The 25565-nt window shown below is 42.3% G+C and overlaps 1 protein-coding gene and 1 long non-coding RNA gene across 12 annotated transcripts in view; one reads left to right on the top strand and one right to left on the bottom strand.

The window, feature by feature from the left end:
• Nucleotides 1-25565, bottom strand: part of LOC6732854 (tyrosine-protein phosphatase Lar) — a 114576-nt gene that overhangs the window by 69808 nt on the left and 19203 nt on the right. For all 11 annotated transcript variants that reach the window (XM_039293883.2, XM_039293885.2, XM_039293894.2 and 8 more), the window contains exon 3: nucleotides 20131-20430. In XM_039293883.2, the coding sequence (XP_039149817.1) occupies nucleotides 20131-20230 (100 nt within the window). In that variant the 5' untranslated portion in view covers nucleotides 20231-20430. The remainder of the gene's footprint in view (nucleotides 1-20130; nucleotides 20431-25565) is intronic.
• Nucleotides 4293-5124, top strand: LOC123327203. Its single transcript, XR_006541755.1, has 3 exons — nucleotides 4293-4531; nucleotides 4595-4771; nucleotides 4826-5124. It is a non-coding gene; the product is annotated as an uncharacterized LOC123327203 (long non-coding RNA).

The following is a 25565-nucleotide window of genomic DNA, read 5'->3' as shown; positions in this document are numbered from 1 at the left end:
CCGGAAACTCCGGGCATAACCAACCAACCAACTAGGAAAAAGTATATCCAAACATGTGGGTGAGCCACATGCATATAGCGAACATTTCGATATGGATTGATGTAAAATTGATGCGCCGCAGAGTGGGTTATTGTCTGGCCCGCATAAACAACCATAAGTAAAAACAAAACAGACTGAAGACTGAAAACAGAAAAAATAACAAGAAATTTCAATAATGCCAAGGCATTTGTTCGCCACTTGAAAAATGGTTGCGAGCAGAAATATGAAGGAGTCGAGAAAGTCGGTAGAGCACTTCAGGCAATTTATGGCATATGTTACCTAACACACAAAACACAAGAAACAGAAAACAGAAAACAAAAAACAAAACTCACATGCGACGCCACGCACACTCACTCGTATGTAAATGCTAAAATAATACGTATGCGTGTGGCATAAAAATTGATATGCCAACATTTCTTTCATGTGTGAGTAATTCACAAGTAAAGTGCACAAAGTTTTTAAATAAAATATAAAATATCGCCAGAGTGCTCGGCAGCACAAGAGAGTCGGTGGCAAATTGTTGACTTGATGTTTGCCCTATAAGTGATTGATCTCGAGGGTAAAGGAAAGTGTGTAAGCGAGTCTTGGAAGTAATTTATGAAACCCCCTTTATGGGTTATGGATTTCAAATTAATAGCCACCATTGCCAAATATTTTCCAGGATATTCGAAGGCCCAGCTCCAAACTGCCAGCAACTATGGCCTGAAATAATGACGCACAATAAATTGAACTTTTCATAAATTTTCCAGCACAAATTGGCCCAGTGTTTGGGGTATCCTGAACTGAACTCCGCTCTGCTCCTGCCTTATGTCCTGCAAGCCATCCTGGCATTGTCAACGCCTGCGAGTCCTGCCACGCCTACCAGCCGCCCCCCTTTCTGCCAACTGAATTTATGGCTGGCAGCTTTTAGGCTTTGTTTTGCTGCTTATTATTGTTATTGGCACCAACAGTGACATATTAGGAGCACCGCCTCGCCATCGCCATCGCCTCCATTTTTCCTTCTGTCCAAGCTCATTTGTTGGCACCGACCAGAGATGCCTGATCGCTTTTGGGCCCGCAGTCCTCGAAGGTCCTGCGGTCCGTTGCGTATGCCGGATTATTAATATTAGAGGAACAAAAAAAAAAAAGTAAGGGACAAAAAAAGTAGAAGGAGGGGAAATATATTTTCTACTGACCGGCTGCTGCTGCTGCTACTGCTGCTGTTTTCGATTATTGTCCTTCGCATCGTCCTGTTTCTTATCCCGTAAATTGTTATTGACAACGGAAGCAGCAGCGCGGCACAAATTGGGCGTTGAATTTGCGGCTTGGTTGGTGTTTTCCCCCAACCCCAACCCCAACCCTCCCCGACCTTCTTTATTTCGCTTAGCCTTCTGTATGCGGCCGACCATTTGTTGTGGTTATTATTATGGTTGATTTAGTGGCCACAAATTGAATGAATTGTCTTATTTAACCGAAATAAGCAATATCGCATAAGTTTGTCTTCCTTTTTTTTTTTAAATTCAATAATCCCGCCAAAGTGCGTCGTTCCTCAAATCAGATTAAACCCAAGACGAAGACGATGGCGATGGCGATGGCGAAGTCGAAGGATGTGGAAGGCGAACGAAACTCGGCGGAAATGACAGACGCAGCTCTCAATTGAATTAATTAATGCCCAGCCGATGAAAGGGAGTCGAGGAAATTAAGCTGGCGAACAGCAGGCGAAAATGTTGACAGCCCGACATATCGCGGAAAATATTTAAATAAAGTCGTAATTAAATGCATAGCGTTCCCAGCCACCAATCCGCATACCACCCATGCAATCCCTTCACTCTGAAAGTTGAGCAACAGTTGGAATAGCACGGAAATCGCGCATACGACGACATCTGAAGCTAAAGGATGATGAGTGTTCAAGTGGTTGACGATATCTACATGCATACATTATGTGACTACGCACAACTTTCACAATTAGAAAATTAAAAGTACACAGCGAGGAATTGGGAGTGCACAAGTGTGATAAATACTCAATATATCCTTCTATACATAAGGCTCAAGTGCTTAAAAGTATGCAGCAATATTTTTCATGCAACAAAATACAGTGTTGCATACTTTTAAGCACCTTTGTTAATAACTTCGACTACGTGCGCCCATTTAAATGTATTAATTACTTCTACTTTAAAGTTTCTTTGTCGGTATGTGTGTACATTTCACCCGAAACAGTGAGTTCAAGTGCTCCAGTGCCATAATTAATTACATCGTTCCACGAAAAACAGCGAGCAAGTAGCAAAGCCTCTTAGTCCTTTGTTCGAGTGTACCGCCTCCGATAAACACACTCAAACACAATGGCTAACAATTTGTTGCGTTCTGCAGACTTACTTGGCAAGCTGTTGGCAATTTCAACCGCCGCCACGAGGATCTCTTCATTTCCACAGTCGCCAAAACAGAACAGAAACAGAAACAGGAACCCAAGCCCCAACCAAAACCGAGACCAAAAACCAAAAACCAAGCTGCGAAGCCTCCAATGGGAGCCACGTTGAGTGCTAAATGGCGGGGAGTTGTTCTCAGCGGACTCCACACTCAATCCCCTGCAGCACGCAGGCATATTAAAATATTTAATTACCATGTAAACTTACGACTTTTGTTTTTGTTATTGTTTTAATTGTGACAACAACTGTCATAATAATGAATATGATGATGTTTGCCACGCGGCAAGTCCCCAATACTCCCCATTGCGCCCCCTTTCACCCTTTCCCCCTTTCCAAAAGTGCACAACGCATGGCGAACATGATACGGAATTGCGTAAGCGGCTGCGAATATTGCGCGTAGGGAGGAGTAGGGGGGAGGAGCGGCAGCAGGATGAAAAAGGACGAGCGCATAGCAAAGCTTTATTACATTTCCCGCGCGTGTATCTGTGTATCTGTGTGTGTGTGTGGGTGATTCATGGCACATATGTCTCGGTGGTTGATGGTGTAGGAAGAAGTGAGCTTTGGCGGTTTTCTAAGAATTGTCTGCCGCCTTTCAACACATTGAGTTGTTTGCTCTGGTGCGCGCTCCATGGTCCCAGGACCTCCAATTTTCCCCACCGCGCACGCGGCTCCTTGCATGTTATTTGAATTTTAATTGCAAACTTTTGTTGCATACTTTTGGCGTGGATTTATTTTATGGTCGAGAAGCTCTGCTTGGCTCCTTACTTCCTCGCCTCCGACCGTCTGTTTAATTAAAAATGCTTTGCGGTCTCCCCCCCAGCATTTTTCCCCTTCGGCAGTGCATTTTCATTGTTCTGGCCAGGTGTTTCCGGGAAATTAAGGGAAAATGTCACGCGAATGATACCAATTCGAAATGCTATTATCTAAGCGGAAGGTACTCATTAAAATCGCTCTCAACTAGATTGAAAGTACGCACACAAAACAGTCAAAACTAATTTATAAAAAATGGTTTTTAAAAATCAAAATGAAGCTTAACTTTATACTGCGCACCATTCAAAATATTTCCGCTCTCAAATGGGGACAGTTTTCGCCTGGCCACAGCTACCTTGCTCTACCCTCTAATTACAGCTATTAGAGCTGAATGGTGCCCATTTTGTTTGCTCAGTGGAACTAATTAGTTTGCCTTCGCCTGCTTATTGACTGACCCCCATCCCAGGACAGACTCCGTTTTCAGGGCCAGTTCGAGGATGAGATTTTTCAATTGACATTGTCAATGGCGGGATGCTTTCTGCAAGGATGCCTTGCTACAAGGGGCACCGTTTTTTTTATTCTTTCGTAGCTCTGCTATTTAGTATGCGGCACACAATGCACATAAAACATTAATAAAGCTTGTTGTCCTTTTCGGATGGCTGCGTGTCCGTGCCTCCCCATCTTGAGCGAGCCCTTGTCATTACCAGGACACGGCCCACGTCCTTTGCCAGCTCCAACCGCCCCCCTGCCCCTTTATCCCATCGTAAGCATATGCTTAGCATAAATTCGGAGAACTCGGTTTTGGTATGCAAGTGATGCTGAGCTGATGATACTTGAAGGAGCTGCGGCAGACAACTTTGATTTGGGCCCGTGCTTAAAGCGTGGCGTGGCTTAATTAAAATAAAAAAGATTCTAAAACCAAACAGAGCTTTTAAAGTTTGACGTTTTCCTTATTTTCCATTATATTTTCGAGTCAATTATTAACGGGCAGTTCACTTGGCCATGCTTCATACAACATAATTCAGTCATATAAAATTTGTCTAGCGTAAAATTAGAAATGCTGCAGGAAGCGGGCGTAACAAGGACGCGGCAGACGCTGCGTAATTAAAATGGGAAAAAATCATAGCACACTTTTCAGGGCACCGCCATTGATATGCTGATGAGACTGAAAATCGTCCTGCGAGGCGAGGAACTCGGCACTCGGAACTCGCAACTGGGAGCAGGAGGGGATCGGAGGGGCCTGACATTGAAGTGACTGCCTTCAAAATAGTGGGTGAGCAGCATGTGCGTAGCCGCGGCGGCAGGAAGCTGCCAGATTTTGCATGGAGGATGTGTGCGGGGTGTGCGCGTGTTTACATAAAAATTTAAAGCGAAAACCCAGTGATTTTTATGCTTATCAACAGCGAAATTGAAAATGCCGCCTGGCTACAGATTCCCCTCGAAGCGAAAGGAAACACAATATTTGTTCGGATTAAGTCCCACACACACTGGCACCATGCAGTTGAAAAGTTAAGGAAACTTAAAAGGATTCAGCTCTCTACAAGAATCCTGGTTACTAAGGATAATCCGCCTGTTTGATAGTAAGTTAATATTTTTCTGGTTAATAAAGCTACATGCTTTCTGTTTACTTTCAGGACACTGTGCACCTTCATTTGGCAGCGTCAAATCAACACACACACACACACGCAAGTGTGAGAATGAGCGTGTGTGCGAGAGTTGATTTTCAATCGAAGCAGCAGTCAACGGCCCACTTTTCCGGCACACTTCTCTGCCCCTGCAGGAATGGAACCCCAAAAACCCCTTGGAAAAAACTTATTTGCCAAGTTTTGCGGTTTTTGAGGTTGACATGTTGCCGTTTATGTGACCCAAAGAAGTGAGCAGCTGCTCGACAGCCATCGCTGATTATGATGAGACCGAGACAGGCCGTTCGGAAAATCCCTTTTCGTTACAAATTTGTGCCAAGCTGTCGAAACTTTATTTAAAATGGGTATACCGCCCTTGCCATGCACTCCCTTTCCTTCCACTCCTTTCCATTTCGCTTCCGGCGGAAGGGGCTGGCGATCGAGTGGTAGATGTGAAAGAAAAATAATCGTATCCTTTGGCTAGATTTGCATTTCCTGTCAGGTAATTACCCGGTGATAGAGGCAGGCTCCCTCGCCATTCAACAAAACGAGCCGCTGACTGGGCCCGTCATCAATTTCTAGCACCGTTCTAATTAAAGATAGGCATCAAACATGCAAACTGCTGAGCTGAATGCCAGGCAGCGGAACTACGGACAACGAACTCGAAAGGATTCCACACACATGTATTGGTACATGTGCATGTGGGTGTGTGTTGGTGTGAGTTGGTGTAGGTGTGTGCATATGAGTTGCGATGTCGAGTGCGCTTTGTAATTGATTTGCTGGCACTTTGTTGTTTGCCAAAGGTCGGTCACCGGGGGCGGGGGAAAGCTGCGGGCGGAATTTAATAAATATGAAAACATCAAATTATTTCAAATGCCTGAACTATCTTGTCTGCCGGGTCCGTCCATCTGTCTGCGCGTCTAGCTGACTGACAAGCACGGAAAATATGCTTTCCAGGGGCGGGGAAGGGGGCTTGCTGTTCCATGGCGGTGGTGGCCTCCTGACTTTTGCATAATTCTGCAATTTCTCCACAACAAATCGCAGTTGATTGTTTTTGTTTGTGTTCTTTTTTCCCTCTGTTAGTACATACATAACTGCAGCCGGCAAAACTGCCTTAAAATATGCAACGAAACTTTGCTCAAAGCATAAAATAAACTCGGAGCAATTCCACTTCTGCCGCCCAAAAGGGTGAAGGGAGGGGGGAATGGGGGGATGGAGTCCGAATGGGAAATGATTCGGGAGGGGGCAGGGGGTGCGGGAAAATAGGAAATCACTGTTTGCGAAAAACAAGCGCTGAAAATAAAGCTCACCAACACACTCGCATTAAACTGAAGCGGAAATGCAAGGCATTCTTATGCATATCCTCTAAACAACTGCACACAAACACACACACACACACACACACACACTCACAGTGCGACCGTTATAAAGACACAGAGAGAAAGAGAGGAAGAAAGGGTGCACGGAGAAAGTAGCAGCCAGGAACTGTGCAGCTAACTCGTTTGGGGAATTGCTGCTGCTTCCTCTGCTGCCACTGCAAAAGGAATTTTTCATACGCAAATTAAATCTACTTCAAGTCTTCAGCTATGTGCGCCTCCCCGCCCCGTCGACCACGCCCATTTCCACGCTGCAGTCGGCGAGATTTGCAAATATTCATTACATAATAAACTAAATAAAATGTGAGAATCCTGCACAGCTCCGAGATTTCCTGAAGCCCAGCTGGCTCAGTGGCGCACCAGCCGAGGTAGGTTAACAATCGCAATCTTCGTGTGGTGCGAGAATTGTGGTTACGACTTGTAGCCGTTAAATTATATAAGCCTCTTCATTAGTGTAAACAATTTTGGTTAATTCTAGGGAAAAGAAAGCTAGTATATATCTTTTCTAGTATATTAAACTTCTCTTTGAAACCGCAGATCATTCGTGAGATTCTGAACATATTCTGCTTTTAGATTAAAATATATAATATAATTATATTTTGTTCAAATATAATATTTTCAAGTTTTAAGTGATCCAATCTCATTTCAGATTATATAAGTAAAAAGAGACACAATGAGTGCATTCAGAATGTTCCCAAAATCCTCTAAATTTTATACAGAAAATTGAGAATGATATTAAGAATGTACAATATAAACATAAGGTGGTATCTATTACTGCTACGGCATTCAAAGTTATTAAGCCAACACTTTGGGGCAACAAATCAAACTGAATGGAATGTTTCTGACTGCTGAAATATATGAAATCAATGACACGTAAAAGCTGTAATTAAACGCACATTTCTGGGGCACTGTGTTCAAATTTTGGGTTCCTAGAAGACCATTTGCACGCGGAAACCATCGTCATGTGGGTTGGCCAAGGGTCATAAACTGGTCTACCTCTCATAAACACCAGGAGGTTTCCTTTCTCCTTCCCTTCTTGTGGGTTGGCGGAGTAATCCTGTCTGGTTCTGGTTCTGCTGCTCCTTTTGGGCCAGATGTAATTGAAGGGTAGTCAACTTGCTGTATGATCTATGAGTGTATTCAGATTGGAGCACCTGGGTACCTGGTTTGTTTATTTGTTATAATGGAGGCCCTCAAAAATACATTGATATATGTACACGTTAGTGCGAAATATACTCTCACTTTGCTGGCCAAAATAAAGAATCTTGAGTAGGAGCCATTTATTTGGGTTGCCTATTTGCATAAGTTTGGTTACAATTCGTTTACCACAACAACTCTGTTAGTGAGCTCCAAAAACCACTGTCGAAAAGCAACTCTGGAGTTAACCTCTCAACCCCAAAAAAAAAAACAATGCCGTGTCCCAACAACAATGAGTAATTATATTGTATTTATACGGTTTATATATGGCGTATAATTACCTTGCTTCCCTCCGCTTTTTTACAGCGCTTTAACATGTAAATTCGATTCGAGTGGACTTCCCCATACACAGAACACACCAGTCCACCCACACACACCTTAATTAAATTTCTAATTATTGTAATTAACCACATTAATATGACCTCATGCGCACCCCAATTTGCCGCAACTCCAGGCGAAAACAAAAGCTCACAGCGACCGTAACCCAGAACGAATCCGTATCCGAATCCGTATCCGTATCCGAATCCCGATCCTCCGAGTCTTGCGGGATATAAAATTGTGTAGAAAATTGTCGGTAAACACATTTTTACAGTTTATTCGGGGAGGAGGAGGAAGAAGCGTATATATTTGTGGGCCGACTGGATGTGGTTTTCGGACCCAGCCCCCGTCCATTCCATACTGCCCTTCTATTATATGGCCATATAGCTGTGTTTATATGTAGGTGTGTGTAGATGTGTGTAGGTGTGTGTGTGCGGCAGGAGACGAGGCGGCAACAATGCTGTTCCAATGCTTTTGGCCTTAATGAGGTCATGTGTGGCGACCACGACCACGACCACGACAACGACTAAGGACGACGGCAGTGGTGATTATGATGGCATGAAATTAACATTTAATTTGAGTTGAAGCCACCTAGCGGGAAATGGCTTTTGGCTAATTTATACCGCCGACGCGCACCGTCTCCATTCTGAATGTGCCATCATTAGAGGGGCAAAGTTTGCGGTTCTGCGGCCCACGCTGGATTCCATTGGACAATGGCATCTAATTTATGTTTGTCTTAGCAGATGCTGTCCGCCAGCTCCGACTCCTTTCCAGTTCCTGTTCCATTCCCAATCCCAGTGCCCAATCCCCACCAGCTTCGACACTCTGCTGCTGAAGGCAACAAGTTGGATGTTCGGGGAATCAGAAGGCGCAGGCGAACCAGTTAAAAACTTTTTCCTTTTGCCGCAAAAGTTTTCCTGTCTGCGTTTAAGCGCTGCGAAAAATGAAAAGTTTACGGCTCAAAAACAAATTTTTGTGCGGTGCCAAGCGAAAACTTTATTCTCGGCTTATCAATGCTTTCGCATTGATCAGCTGAATTTTATTGAAAACATGCGGCGAACGGAAGTGGAAATGGAAACGCAGCTAACCTGTCGTTTTGCCACACTACCACTTGGTTATTCATCTCTAAATATTCGCTGCATTATTTATTAATGAGGCTAAGCAGCGTCTAACATTTCAAAGCTTTCGCCTCGCCGGCGGATAAATGGAAACCGGAACCACAACACCGGGGGCAAAAGGAAATAATAGGAGCGGAAAAAGGCAAAAATGTGAGCGCATTAAATATTAATTCCCATTTCGTAACTGATAAGAGCTGAAGTTGCTACTGCCAAAAGGATGGCCAAAAGGTCAGCGGCGAATAGGGCTTTCAATTAGCCGCGCCAAAGAAGCATTATAAATAGCGCAGAAAGGGTTAGCAATTTTTGGGGAAAAGGCTTAGCGAGCGCATAAATCAGACAGGATAGTTGGAAATATTATATTGGAGTTCGGGGTGGAAAAGTTCTAGTGCCCGTGAAAGTTGTTTATTTATGGAGGGATACATAAATATATGTTTATGCTGGAACTAATTACAAAAATCCATAGTCCTTTCCCTAAGTATGTACTCATGTATACATAGATTCCCTTTCAAGGAAGTAAATAAAATTGGACGTACCCAAATAAATTTCCATTCGATTTTTGGCCGGATTTATTGCCGCTTGTTGGTTCATCCAATTGAAATGCCCAACACTTGTCTCTTGACCCTAAAAAACACTTCATTTTCGGCTCCTTCTGCGCACTGAAATCCGTAACGGACTGAAGTTAATTTTTGGTTCGCTTATCCTATCAAAGTTGGTAGCCAAAAGAAAGGACATACAAATTCCGTGAACAAAATGAAATGTCAACAGTAAATTTACCTTCGAGTTTTCCCTTTTTCCCCCTTGCTGTTGTTGTTGGCCTTTGATTATTTTCCTTTCTAATGCGGCGAAAGCTCATTTTTCTTATTTTCAAACGAAATTTCTCTTAATGGGATTTACAAAACGAAATGTCTACACAGATGCTTTGTGTGGGTCGTCTGCCGCATTTTTTTATATTTTCTTATTTTTTTCTTTGGGACACTTTTTTTTCGGGTCATTGACGTAGTGTGTAAAATGGCGCATAAATATGTTGAAAATGGACTTGAGAATTTATTTACATAAAAAGGATTTAGCAAATAAGGCTGAGAAAGGGGACTCGGCCTTGGTGATTTGTTGTTTGCTTATTCGCTCCTTTTGTTATTTTAAGCTGGTGAACGATCCGATTTTCCCGAGAACTTTGTTACCAGGTTACCCAGATGATGATGGGTAAAATGTTGAGGCAGTTTATTGGATTTATTTTGTTATACAATGGTCAGTCAATGATCACAAGTTGAGTGAAATACTTTGATTTTGGAATTTCGCACGTTTCGCTTAGCGAAAAATGCAGGAGTTGATTTTAGAGCGAAGAAAAAAGGCTGGGAAATGAGGAAAAGCGAAGCCAAGTTGTTCGAACCGAGAATGGGAAGTTGTCGCGCTCTAAGCAGCAAATCCCTTCATCCGATTTAAGTAAATGCAAACAAAATAAGTAAATAGCAAGAAGCAACACTTCGTCTCCATTGCCTTGTAGCTTTTGTTGGCTCCAGCCCAGGAAAACGCGGGAAAATGGGAGAAAGCTGGGGGAAACTGTAGTGGGAAATGGGGAAAAAGGAGCTTATGGAGGCCGCCGTGGATCCGGCTCCATCTCCGTGCACATCTCATCTTCCGCAGCACTTGGATGAGAGCTTGTTAAAACTTTAAGTCCGTTTTACTTAACGTGGCTACATTTTAGCTGACAGTTGTAACTGCTTCTGTTGCTTTGATTTCATGTCGGCCTTTTCCATTCAACAGCTTTCTGCACTTGCCGTTGTCTCTTTGGGCCTTTAAGCTGTTAATTTTTCGAGGCGCCGTGGATGAAGCCCTTAACTATTTAGCATATTAGCCTCAAGTTCCCTATCATCCCGCCACTGTCGTGTGTTTTGCCATCGATAACGCCTTTAATTGACTGCCATCATTGTGGCCCCACCCCACTTCTCCCGCCCTCTTAATCGTTCCTCGGTCTCGCCTTTTTCATTTTTTTCACTTTTTTCCTTCTGGCATGACAAGCCTTGTAATTAGTCATCTCGGTTTGAGCCACTTTTTGCTATTGACACTTGGCCAAAAGCAACGATGCCTTTTAAGTTCGCTGCTATCGCGCTTGTGCTTTGCTTTTTAATTGAAAGCAGAGTCCTTTGCGGAGTCTTGATTAGGTTTATTAATGCGACAAGCTTCTTATGAACGTGAACTCGAGCCCAGTTCGCAAATGTTCCACTAAGTTGGGAATAACGAGCGCACATAGGAGGTAAACGATGAAATTGTTAGGTAACGACTGTAATAAGCCATTTAAATTCCTCATAAAACATTGGTTTCGCTCTTTTCAATTTAGAAAAATATTTCAAATTTAATGAGGCAAATTAGTTGAAATATTTCACTATTTCCCCCTCTTGAAAAATTCACAAATTCTATTGCTTTCCGACACTTTAAAGAGGTATTCCCTCTAATAGCCAGGTTCTGGCATTCAGTTATGACGCATACCTTTCACCTTTCACCCACCGAGTTGCAAGCCAAAAATTCTAAACATTGTTGGCACACGGAACTACGGACTCTTTAAAATGGCTGCCTGGCGAAAGTCGAAACCAATTCATTCGTTCAGCCATCTTTCGCAGAATGTGCGCATATTTGCCTACCTCGGCATAATTTGAAATTAGTGCACTCAATGGCTATGGTTTCTCTACTTTTCCTACATTTTCGGCCTGCATATTTACATAGGACGATGGGTTTTAGGGATTGAGGGGTCGTCGTATAGTGAAATCCTGCGCCTACCTCACCAGCTGCTTCAGCTAAAAATGCAAAAGTGCTTACGCTGGCCAGCAATTTCGTTGGGTTGTCGGTGGTGGTGCTGAAGGGTGGTGTTGGTGGTGTAGTGGTGGCTCGTCGTGGGTGGGTGATGTTGGCTACCAAAAAAGCCAGCATCAATTTCTGCAACTGCAGCTCGGGAAATGCCAGCAAAAACGGTGGAAAGACCATGGCGGCCATGGTCTAGCGCAGGGAAATGCAACGATGAGCGCCATTTTGGGCTTCCTGGCTTTAAAGTTTCGCTGCATAAGTTAAGGCGTTGGCACTGCTGGAATATGAAAAATGTCCTCTAATGCTTTGACATTCCGCCACTTCTCGTTCTCCTCCGCCGCTTTTAGCCAAACCCCAACCACCCACTTCCCAGCGCGTTGTCTGTCCCGTGTCGCCAGCGAAATGCCCCTGAAACGGCAAGGGCGTAAAATTGCCGTAACATGACAGCGAACAACTTGGCCAAAAGGTAACTCAAAACGCGCTGCAAACACGCACCCCCCATCCACCCATCCACCCATCCACCTAGCAAGCCACGCCATTTTGGCCAGAATACCCGAGTACTCTGCTCCGCTTGTTAGCGCTGAGTTAGAGGACCACCACCCACAACTACCCCAAGCATACTATATATATATAGAGACATATATATGTATATCCGCCGTATATATATACTCCAAGATGTAGAGCTTTATCAGTGCGCTCTGGTAGAAAGTTTTCCGTAATGTGTGGGAAAACTGCGCAAAAAATAATGCCGAAGGAAAGACAAAACTGTCAACTATTCAAATTTCTTTAGGTTCTTTTTTATGATTTTCTAATGCCAAAAACACATATTTGACACGATGTTTCAGATGACTAGAGTATTCTTTTCAATCTCTTTTTAAGTTAGTTATAAATGAAGCCCCACAATTGGATTAAAGTCCGCCTTCATGTTCGATTTTCAAGGGTAAATATCTGTAATATTAAGCGCAATTTAATAAATGTCCAACTGCCGTTCAATATTTTATTATATTATGCGTTTATTATTACACAAGCTGAATGTTTCATTATTTTATTATATTAAGAGTATAAATAATTCAAAGCTTTCGTAGATTACTACGCATTTCTTGGAATTTCCTGGAATTTAATTAAGTTTTTCAGCCTAACATAAACTATTTGCTACACATCGTTTTATGAATTCAACTAAGAAATTTCATTTGACATCATCGAATAGTTTGTAATTCAATTTCACAAAATGTCTAATTGTCAGGCAATATTTTGGGAAAATTCCCATCCCGAGTGTATTGGATATTCGGCTTGCTGGCTTCTACATATGAGCAAATATTTTCCTTTTCCCGTGCGGCTTTCCTCCTTTATTTTTCCCTCTTGTCTACATTATTTATGCATTTTACTCTCGGCTGCTGCCGCTGCTACTGGCTTTTAATAGTTCTGCATGTGTGCTGCGTGTGTTTACCACATTGAAAAGTTTTCTTTGCAAAGTGCTTGGTACATACAAGCGCGCAAATATGCCAAAAAATATGCTACACAAAAATCGCTCAAGTGCAAAGTTTTAACAATTGAAAACTTCGCTTGGCTGGCGCATTGTGAAAAAATACTTAAAAAAAAAATAAAAAAAAAAAGCACAAAACTTAGACGCGCTGCTCCCCAAAGTAGTTAACTCAAAGTGTATGGAGTGTCAAAGTGGAAGTTGAAGATTGAGGTGAGAGAAAACTGCTTGAAGATTTCGTCTGAAATCGAGAGCAGACTTGGAAATCAGTTAAAGTTTAACTGAAGGCCGGGAAATCATCAACATCATTAATCATAATCATTACATTGCCAATGTGAATCTGCATAAAAGCAGACATTCTCCTTTCATCCGTGCGATATTTTTAGCCTCTAGCAAAGTTGATTTTTTAAATTTCTGGCCAAACCCCATCAAGTTTTAAGGTCCTGCCGTCGAGGAGAGCGAAGAAAAACGCATAAAGGAAAGCGGAATGAAGGAAAATGCCACTAAAAACAAACTATGCAAGCTTTTTTATGTCCTCTGCAAGTGGCCAAGAAAGAGGTAAGTCCTTTAGTGATTTCTTTACCCCGCATTCCCCCCTGCCACTCGCTTCTTTGAGCCACCTTGCCAGAGCAATGAGGTGTGAAGATGAACTGTCGCAATTGTCTAACGGCTTTGTTGTAGCTGCAGTTGAATGCACATATACCCTCGACCAGGGGCGCAACCCAAAGGGGGTCGATAAGCCCTCTCCTAACTGATGTAGATGGTTTTGTACCCGCTTTTGAAATAATCTTCTAAAGAATTCGAGACTCATAACATTTAACAGCATTTAAGCAGATTACTTTGCGCAGTAACCAGTAATTTAACTTGATAGTTATTAGATTAATGCACTCTTCTTGGTATCCTTGTGATATTAAACAATGATTCCTCGGCTGAAACCTTTTATGATATTAATTTTCGACACATTCCCGCGGGGATTCCAATACGGCGAATATGGTGAATCCCCCTGGAATGGATATACCCAAGCTACGCACCTGACAACAGGTGGACAGCAGGACATCTTCTTGCCTTGACTGGGTGTATTTTTGTGGCGCCCCTTGCCAACTTTTTTTTCGTCCTTTCTTCGTGTGACTGTGTGTGCGTAGAACAAATATCCCACTAAGGCGAAAGCAAATCAAATGTAAAACCCGGTGTAGGCGAGTGTCAGTCGGTGTGTGCTTTGTGGTTGCTCCCATCCATCCATCCATCCTGCAATCCTACAATCCTGCCCGCCATCCAACTGTCCTGGCATCCAAGACCATCGCAGGAACACCCATCTGAACCCCTGGCATGCTCGACTTGACTACACCTTTTGTGGAAATCCAACAATGTCAACTATGCAACACAAAAGCGACAATGCTGTTGCTTTGTCTGACCGAAAGAGAACGAAAGTGTGGCAAGGTGGTTGTGGTGGTGGCGCCCTTGTTGCTGCCGCTTTTATGTGCCACGCAAAAATAGCTCACTTTTACCCCAACATTGTCCGCTTTCTCTGCTTTTCGGTATAATTTGTTTTGGTCTTTCGTGCACACAATTTGCATTGGCGGCCCGAACGTCCCCCTTTTTATTTACCCGTTTGCAGCTTAAAGCCACGCAGAAATAATGACATTAAAATGCACATTACATTAAACCAAAAAACGAAAAACTAAAAACACAGAACAGAAGGAAAACAAAATTTTCTAGATTTTCCAGCGCGTGCCGTTTTAACCCCTTGGCGTGTGCCCCATAAAAAAGTCCAAGTTGAGGCAAGCCAAGCCCCGAAAATGAAACGAACAACATGCAAATCAGCAGCCAGCAAACAGAGCCGGCAACAATAACAGCCATAACTACAACTACTTCAGTTTTACGAGCTCCAACCCCTCCCCGCAGGACCTCCACCCCCCATTGACAATTATTAGACCGACCACGCCCCTTGTCGTGCTCATAAATTTTGTAATTATTCCCCTGCGTGCGGAAAGAAAGTCCAACGAAAAAAAAACACACAACACAAAATTGAGGGAAACACACGCATGTCTAGGCCAAATACAGAAAAAAAGCGGAGAGATGAGTTAAGATTGCCACCGGAACGATTGTTTGCCTAAAACTGTGCTGCAAATTCTCTTTAAGGGCTGCTAGTCGCAAATTTAATTTAATTAACTGGCTATAGAAGGCTCCATTTCCTTGGGGAAAGGTAGAGTTTAAGTGTTGTATAATTAATATCAAATAATTACTCTCTATGTAAGAACCTTGCTGAGAATGGAAAATAAAATCTAATATAATATGACACTTTTTCCAGCTTGAATTTATTTAAACAGTAATGTTGCCTACCGTCATTATCAATATTTTAAAATTAAATGTAGAACTGCAAATGACTGTATTGATCGAATATCGCCCCACAAATTATGCCTTGAATATTTCACTGCGTAATCGATTAAACTGCCTTGAAACGCTTAGTTAAAGTTTTCAAAAAATACTAATTAAATTGCAACAAGGTCTACGGTCTTCCTCAGAAGCCAAGACAAAGTCGAAACATGAGAGCGAACACACAAAAAAATAGAATGGTTTTATAAATTTAACTTAAAAGGCTTGCGAGTGACTCGGCACCGCAGTGCAGCCATAAACATTAATTAAAAGTTTTGACCCTTTTTGCCATTGCTCAGGGGCTCATCAGCTGCAATATTCATGCGCAGCCAGTGCACACTCACAACTACAATAGAATGCACTCAAATTGTTGCTGTGGGAGCAAAGGAGCATAGGAGAAAGCCAGGCGGAGAAAGCCCAGTTAGCCGGGCGAAAAAAGGGCCAAAAGCGCGGCCTCAGTGGCCTTATTTGCACGTAGTGCTAACAAAAATTACGAGTTAAGCACTTTTCTCCCAGGCCAAACACACACTCACTCACACACTCACACTCGTAGTCCTCAATCTCCGCACACGCGGACTCCGCACTCACATGACTCATGAATCATTTAGCCCACACTCGGCCGGCCAAACTTTTATTTTCGCCATTTACATGGGCAAAATGTTCAGTTTTTCGCTGGCCGCTTTGCTTTCATAATTTCCTCTTTTTTTTTGCCATTTTTTGCGGCTTGTCGAAAATATGACTGGGACATATGGGCAAACAATTGTCATCGTGTTGTGAGTGTAACTATCTGAATAAGTATTCATGGCCGTGGCTGCTGTGACACACTTTCCAGCGCCATCCAGCCGATGGAAAGCAGTGAAAACAAATGGAAAAGCGTCAGATTCGCCGAAAACACACAGATTCACCACGGCCAGTCAACTGGCGGTTCAGCCAAGCATTAAATTAACATTTTTTCTAATTAAAGTGGCCAACGGAAGTGGTAAAATACCACAATTGTCACTGGGATACTTGAAAGCGAGGAGCAATGTATTTTTATAAAATGTTACTTAAAGGAACTAAAAACGTACTATACTCAGAGAAAAATTCTTTCTCAACGAGCTCGATTTCAGAATTAGAGAATTTGATCTCAAAATCTAGACAAGATAGAATCGAGATCAACATACTCAGATCGAGATCGAACTATTCTCAGTATCAAATGATTTTGCTTCCACTCATGATTCTCTTCAACAATCTTAAACCCATCTGAAAATATCAGTATTGAGATCGTTTTCATCTCGAAATCAAGAAGGTTTCTTCTCATGAGAATGATTGTTGCCACTCAATTTTTCTGGCTGCATTTGGCAACAGGACTTCCATTTAGCATAAGTTTAAATTTACAAATATTCAACAGACCTAGCTCGTTTACTAAATAATATATGAATTTCTTTAAGTTTGATTCGAATTTCTTAGGAGTTGCCATTAAAATGCCAGCAGCTATTTTCCTTTCAGCATTGATAAATTTGGCCGTTTGCCAAAAATACATTTAGGGCCTTTAATAGGCCGTAATTAGCCAGAAGATATAAACGGTCATTTTCAATTGTCAGCAATGGCCGCAGATAAATGTTGATTTATCTCAAGCCGTCCGTCTCCACTCGCATTAATGTGTTGACATTTTGGGGTGGCACTGCCCCCCGTGCTTGCCCCAAAAACATATAAATAAAAAAACTAACAGCGTTTTGCGGCAAATGGGGAATGAAGCAGGAGGCCTCGTTGTAATGAAAAGTAATAATATTAAATTAACAGAACTCTGGTGAATTGTTGCCGCTTGGCCGGAGACAACCTTTGGGAAATGGGAAATGTGGAACCGTGAATGGCGAATGCTGAATGCTGAATGGTCCGAGCCAAAACATTTTGGGGAATCCCCCTTCGAAGGTCCACACTATTTTTCGCTAGGCCGCAAGAAACATCTTATTTATGGCCTCGTTTCTCGTAAAAATTTGTTATTTAGATTTATGGCGCTTTGCTCTTTGTTGTTGCCAACATTTATTTATCTTTCTTTCATTCCGACGTTTTCGGTGTTTTTTTTTGCTTTTTGTAGCTTACTAAGTGGGAGGTGGGTCCTCCACTCATTTGGGCACTGAAATTTTAGAGCCACTTTAGCTGGTCACTTGTCCGTCGACTAGCAACGCGAAAAAGTGTGATAAATGCCAGGACATTATTACCCAGGAACAACTCAGATATATGCGAATCCTGAAATGTTTGCTAAAATAATGATATGCGGCGTTGCAAGTTACACACGCATTTGTGTTGCCCATTTGTCCGAGTGGCGGACATAAACAAATGATGATGGAAATGAAACTGCTAATGTCCTAGGATTTGTAACTAAAGTATATATAAATTGGATTAAGCATCCAATTTTATTTTAAATACTTTAGTATGTGATATTACATGTCGACTTCCACGACTTTCAAGTGCGTGAAAACATATATTCATGGGAAAAGTTTCGGAATTGATTTGTGATCGCCTGAACTGGAATTTTCCCAACCAGCCGATTACTCTGCGTCTGCCGTTTAATTACCTTTCGCTTGGCGAACTCCATCAAGCCGAAAGTTATCAATTTCGGATTACTTTTGGCCCACAAAAGCAAACACAGGCGAAAATCGACTTTAACCATATTTCATCCAGACACTTTTGCCCCCTTCGCGTAGTTCAACTTGCCGCATTTCGGCGAAGGATGAGGCAAAACTTTTGCTATATGTTAATTATGGTTCCGGCATTTATTTGCGGCTTAATATGGGCTACACTCGCATATGGGTGTACGCACATATAGTTTAGTGCCGAGCGGCTTTAGTTTAGGAAGCGATTTTCCCAGGCCTTCTGACATTTGCTGTTCCACATTCCCGTGTATTCGTTTTTTTTCTCGCTGTCTAAACGAAAACTTTTCAAATTATCGTAGCATCAACTTTTTGCTCCTCCATCTTTCTTTTTTTTTTTTTTTGCCACTGATGGGTGGAATGAAAGGAAAGCGAGAGATTGGAGCATTGGCGCCCGGAGTTGCGGCAAATTAATTAAAACTTGTTGCAAAAAACCAAAGCGAAATGAGTTAGTTCCCTTTGCGTGAAATATATTTGGGAGCTGGACACAGTTGAGTTAAGTCGGCAATTGTTGAGCGGGGCTTTTGTGTCATAATTTGCAACAAACGACAAATTAGCTGGCCAAAAGTGGGTGGTCCTTCGAGCCGGATTGGTCCGGTCTGGCCTGGTTTGGTGGCAGCAAAAAAAGGCCGGAAGGGAAGGCCGGAGATACGGCCCGAAAAACCATTTACATGGCAAACAGCAAACAGTTTTGCATATGTTTTTAGATACTTTCCCCTGCAATGCTGCCGCTGCCGCTGCCGCTGTCCAACAGTTTGTCGGTCTGTCAACGCCCGAAGAGCTTCGGCAGAAAAACAAAACCAAAAAAAAAAAAGTGGGGAACATGGTAACGAAAAAAAAACAGCAGCAGCAAGCCGCAACCCGCAACGAGTTGTACAAACATTTCACGCGGCAAAGTGCCGCATAAATTTCAATTTAATGCCACATACACAAAAAGAGGTGCGACAAACTGCAAACTGCAAACTGCAAACTGCAGGCTAACCAGGCAAAAGCGGCATCAGCTACCCAGTAAGGACAACAAATAAAGAGGCAACAAAACCCGGCCAAATACATCAGGATGTGCAGTGTTTGTGCGCTCTGCCTGTTTTTCTGACTCTCCCAGTGCCCCTGCAGCTTGTTTATCGCTCCTCCTGGCCACCACCCATCTACCATCTAGCATGCCCCATGCCCCATGCCCCATTCCCCGGGGTTACACTCCGCAAGCCCCTCAAAACGAAATGAAGCGCCTATGAAAGGTAAGTGCCACGGCGAGTGGATTGCGCCAGGAGGCACAAGTCAGACTCGACACTTCCACTTCCACTTCCACTTGCACAAAAGGCCTCGGCGCAAAATATGAGCCACATTTGACTGCAATTCTGCAAATGTCAACACTTTGATTGTTATTTGTTTTTCCTTTCTCTCAGGTGACGAAAACGGTTTCCAGTTGGGCGAACCGGGCTGCTTGGAATTGGTAATTGAATGCGAAATGTATGCAGGCCAAAAGAAATGCAATTTTATGGGCACTAATTAGCAGGAATGTCGATCTAATGCGGCTCTTTAAGAATGCAACGTTACTTCTAATATTAGGCAATTTTAAATTTTATACCTCTTGTGCTTATTTATTAACTATTGATAAAGCTGCTAATTAATGGGTTTATGCTTAAGCAATATTGGTGGCAGCATCCGCATCGTACCCCTTCTTTTCAGCTAATTAAAAACGTTTCCGCTGGCTAATTTGAGCTTCAACTGATTAAAATTCTTTTCTTTGATTTTCAAATGCTTGAGCCGCATAAACATTATGCTCCTCCAACTTAATTCTAGCACTTGGGCCGCTCCAACTTTGGCCAAAATCCAAGTAAACTCAACTCCACTTGAAAGTTGAGCTCGCTGGCAAGAATGTTCGAAATTAAGAGCGCAACTTAACGTAAACTTAGGCTAACTTGCGTGTAAAGTGGCGGGCGTAGTATGGCCAAAAATTGTCCATTAAAACGGGGGAGTACTTAGCATAATATTAGCGGTTCTACTGGAGTTTAAGCCTAATACTTACGGGCTGCATCCACGATTGTGGGGTGAGTCCAGGTGAGCAAGGACAACACTAGTAGGCTGAGAGCTGCGATTGGACGGGCTGCTGTCATCTGCAGACCCATTATTTCGCTATGTTTTCGCCGGCAGTTGCAAGGGTATGTCGACAGTTGGTAACAACAACAACTCAAGAACAACGATGGTTACTAATAACTTTTTACTCGCTCCTTTTATTATTTATTATTTACACGCTGGCCGTGTCTCTGTCAGACTTACTCGTCGGCTGACGGACTCACTCACTCGCCAAATGGCACTTAAGCTTTTGCTGCAGGTGCCAATGGAAAATTCAAAGGAAAAACCAACGTCAACGTGTGTTGCAAGTGTTGCAAATGTTGCAAGTATTCGGTACAGTGTAGGGTTTCAGGTTGGTGTGTATTTTGTGTATTTTGTGTGTGTTTGGGGGGTGCGTTGGTGTGTTTTTGGTGATTATTTTATATTGGTTTATAGTCGCAGTTGTTATGTGTTTCAATCGTTCGTTAAATACATTTTCGAAAGCCGAAAATCATCGGATATTACAAGACGTGTTAGTAAATGCGATGTCATCATCATTATTGGCATGCCAGCAACATGTCGTATGCGTTATAAATATTTGCAGTTGTTGTCGTCACGTCGCATTCATTTGTAGAAGGTGTTGTTGTCGGTGCAGATCACACAAATTGATTGTTGTAGACATTATCGCAATTTGAATTCGAGCAGTTGTCGTTTCATCGATATATGGTTACCATGTGGAGGGAAGCTGTTGTTACTTATCTGACCAGAATACATTTACCTGACTAAGTCTGAAGCTAATACTTAAAGAACTCTTATGGCTACTTCATTTACATATATATCTAAAATATAATCTGAGATATGCAGTTTATTCTTATTGATTTATATTTTGCTGTGATTCAGTGCTGTGCGCCGTTCGGTATTCGGCATTCGGCATTCGGTATTCCTGCAAAAAAGGATACACATAAGACGGGAGCAGGAGCAGAAACAATTGTTAAGGATAAAAGTCAGTCGACCTGGCTTAAATTGTCAGAGACCTTTGTGTGTGGTTTTGCGGCCGGGGGAGAAGTGAAAATCCGTTGGTCTCGTTTAGCTTGCAAAATTCAACAATAAATACGTTTTTAACAATACACTCCCGCCAAACCCCCACAAAAACAAAGGCAACGCAAATTGGAAAGGTATTTAGGTGATTTTAAAATTTAAAAACATTCAACGCAATACTATACTCAAAAATGTCCGAACACAAATACTTTGCAAATTATTTTTGATTGGAAATTCGTGTCTTTGCAAATAAACAATTTAACAAAAAATAAACAAATTGCACAAATTGGATCAATAAACGAAGCACAGGTATATTTATTTTCCGACATCTTTAAAGGACAATTAAAGAGTTTAGAAATAATACTTTAATACTTTAAAGCTTTAAAGCAAAACTACAAAAATACTCAAATAAGAAAGCTTTCCAATTGAAGATGTCATCGAATTGACTAAAAATTGGAAAACTAAATTACAGATCTGCTGCGAACAGAGTTAATCGCAGTAGACTTCATCGGTTCAACTTTTTGCCTACCACTAGTATAAGTAGAGGACTCATTAAGGCAATCACCTAAAAGCAAATCCCTCAAAGGCAAACCCAATAATTACAGTAGCAGGAGCACACTCAGCAGCAATTAAAAAGTCAGGTGTAGCAGCCAAGTGAAAATAAGGAAAGGAAAATACCGAAAAGTCAGGCAAGAATTGAACAAACTATAAAAAGCCAAGCCAATTGGAAGAGAAGAGCCTAACGAATTTGCACCTCAGTTCATGGGGCAATGCTACTTTTGATTTCCTTGCTACCTGCCCCACTAAACCCCCTTGCAACCACTTTGTTTACACCAAGTTATAGACCCACTTGGCCAACACGGAGAAAGCGAAATCACGAGAATCACGACTGCAGGTAGGTCCGTGGCATATGTACGTATGTTTTTGCGTCCATCTCCGTATATACATATATATATATATATATATATGCACTTGTAAAAATCAATTAAACTTTTCAAGTGAAGTTATAATGGCTGGCAACCCTTTCAAGCACTCACACTCATTTTTCTGCTTGATTTTTTGCGGACTTTCGACTTTCCCCTACATACATGCATACACTGTTTTTGTTGCCTCTGGCTGTTCAGTCAGTTTCTTATTGTTTTCATAGCCTTGCAACGCCTTGTTGTTGCAGTTGTCAAAAGTTTTAAAATAATTGGATTTTTTTCGGTCTCCATGTGCGAACGAGTGAGTGAGTGAGAGCACTGTGAGCACAGAACACGAACATCGGAATGTCGACGACTGCAGCCAAAAAAGGAGCGAGTTGGTGGAGAATGGAGGTATTGCCGCCCCCAAACTCATTCTATATAAATTAAAATTTCTTTGTTGCAAACCCCTTCGCGTTCACACACATACAGACACACACACAGACATCCAGACACAGGAGGGTACTTAATGCAGGATTGCTGCAGTCATCCAACCAACGCCATCATCACGAGTATTACCCAATTTCCAGCTGAAGTTTTCAACACCAAATTGTAAACGTCAACAACAAGCGGCGAAAAAGAAGAGTGGGCGTGGCCGATCAGCCGCCTCCATATAGCCAACGATGGCATGACGAACGAATGGTAAAACGCTGTTTGAGCAGAGAGAAGAGGGGGCCCATTGAAGTACTAGTCCTTTTGCCTCGGCTGAAACTGAGGCCCATAGGGCTAATGGGAGTGGGGATAGGTGGAGTCGGTGTGAAACGCATAGAGCAAATTAAGCCCCCTCCCACTTACCATTATCAATCCATCTATCTATATATCTATCTACCTCTTGTTTTTATTCATCAGAAGCAACCACATGTTAATATAATAAACTCGTTGCATAGTAATTTTAGCTTGGTCAGCACCTAATTAACCCCAAGCCCTGCGAACGATATAATTCAAGCGATATAATTTCAATTAGGCTAATGTAAGCCATAGAATAGCCTCTAGTTGTTAACAACCAGATCCTACGATTTTCGATTGTTTCTGCCAACGAAAGTAGCCCTTACCACTTGGGAAGCCTACTTCGGGTATTCGTTATACATGGCGTATGCGTATTATTTTACACTGGCGCAGAAAAAACGTTTTTGTTTCAAACCTCATTTCAAGTTTGGATGGAAAAGGGAATGAAAGGAAAAATTTTACTTCGCCCCTTCGTCGGCAATTTTTCTCGTTTCTGCTTTTGCTTCTAATAAAAACACTTGACACCAAAACGAGGAAAGTTCCTTGAGGCAAGTGGTGAAAGACATTTTAGGTTGAGTTGTGTTGTACGAGTTTCTACAACGAAAATATTAAATACTTGTCAAAACACTTAGAAAGGCTTTTTTCAGAATATCTACTTTTATAAGTTGAACTGAGAATTTACTCAAAAATAATAGTTTATCCCTGAGTAAGGAACTCACTTGAAAAGAATGACTTGCGAATAATGTCAATTGAAAACTGCAATATTGTAAGGACAGCATTAAACTTAAGTAAACATTCGGCTTTAAAATAACCTACATAATCTTATTTTGCTTTTGCAAGGCCGGGCCAAGCTCTTGAGCTCTTGCCAAGAACTTCCCATTACTCGCCGAGGACATAACTATGTCAATCTGCAGACCCACTCTCCCCACACACACACACACACACAGACACACAGGACACACACTGCAGTCCTTTTTTCGCCTTAGCTGAAAATCACTTCGCAGCTGGTCCTAAAACGATTTTAGGCCGCTCCAATCACAAACACACACTCGGCACACCCGAATCGGAAGCCAGCGAAAACATCAGCCACAACAATCCTTGCAGGACGCAGCGTTATTTTCGCACCAAACTGCAGGAAACCCCGCCAGGACCTCAATCGAAAAAGAACTGTGAAAAATTGCCAACGTTTTCGCTTTAAGGCCGAAAGGAGCGGGCCGAAAAAAGAGCTGCTCGCTCGTAAAACTGCAAATGAAAATAGATAAAAAGTATCTGTCGTCCCAACCAGTAAACTTCATTTTGTAAATCAATTGAATTTTCAATTGTGTGCGAGCAAACTAAACCAAACCCAACCAAACCACGACGAAACGAGGGAGCACAAAAAGAAAAAGTAGGTAAACATAAAAGGACAAATAAAGGAAACGACACTATTGCGGAAGAAAGGATGGGGAGACCGAAGGATTCCCTCCTCCCCTGGGCAATCGTTTCAATCTCCATCTCGAGCAGCGGCACCGGATTGGCGTTTCTTATTAGCAGGGCCAGGACGATAAGGATAAAGTCCATATACACGAGTATATATCGTTATTCATAAGGAAATTCCAGGTCACACGCACACACCACACACAAGGCTTCTGATAATTTCCAGTGCTTCCTCTCTAGATTTTACCGATTTATCCGCCAGGTATTATCGGCTACGTCGGTTGTTCTTCGGTAATTATGTTTCGCGGAAGTTCCTCTTGGATGGTGTAATTATGGGAATAATTTTTTAACCGGCTTGCGGCAAAACACGCTCACAAAAACAAGTGCACATATGTACGAGTACGGCGGCAACAGCGAGATAATGGAGAAGGGGCTGAAGGGGGTTGAACCGAGGCAAGCCGAGGACTTCGACGATTTGGTTTTTGGTTAACTTGGCCAAAATCACTTTGCCGGATTTTCGAAATGCTGCGGCTCTTTGCTATTGCATTATAACCGAGTACGATCTGTGCTATGTTATATCACTCGATATTGGATTCAAACGATTCGTTGGATTTTTTGCGAATTTTGTGTAATATACAATTTGTTGTCGCGCTGCTTGTTGCCCGATTATCGCACACACACGGCTGAGAAGGACGCGCTCTGTTTCTTACACGCTCGTTACATCCTGCCAAATCCCGAAATTGTACTAAATACGTACAAAACTTTTACGATTGGCTAAGGCTCCTAGCAGCAATGCTCGTGTTTTCCTCGCGTTCAGTGTGTGCGTTTGTGAGTCGCCACTCGACCCGAAGAGTCCTTCAGCGAGCCCGAGGATGCGCCGACCGAGCGCCGAGTGTGGTGGGTTTTCCCGGAGAGCGGAAAAGCCGAGAAATTCGCCAGCCGAAGCTGCGAGCGATGGAAGAGAAACACCGCAGGATGGCCACTCAAAATGAACTCACTTTGTACTCAGAACTCAAACGAATAGATGAACCATTCTGCGAAATGTTAAGAGCACACAAATCGGAGCGATTTTACATATCACTCAAAAAGGACTCATTTTAAAATGTTATGGAGCAGTTGAGTGCAAAGAAAATGTTAGCTCTAAATTTGATAAAATAACTCTTGTTCTTAATAATTATCAAAACATCATTTTTAACATGAGTTTCAAAAATATTTCATCTTTTATACAAAATGGGTATTTTCTTTAACATTATAAAAATTATTATTT

The sequence above is a fragment of the Drosophila simulans genome, chromosome 2L, assembly GCF_016746395.2.
Source record: "Drosophila simulans strain w501 chromosome 2L, Prin_Dsim_3.1, whole genome shotgun sequence".
In the NCBI taxonomy this organism is placed as follows: domain Eukaryota; kingdom Metazoa; phylum Arthropoda; class Insecta; order Diptera; family Drosophilidae; genus Drosophila; species Drosophila simulans.
Note: the sequence above shows the minus strand (reverse complement) of the source record. Positions and strands in the feature narration are given on the sequence as shown.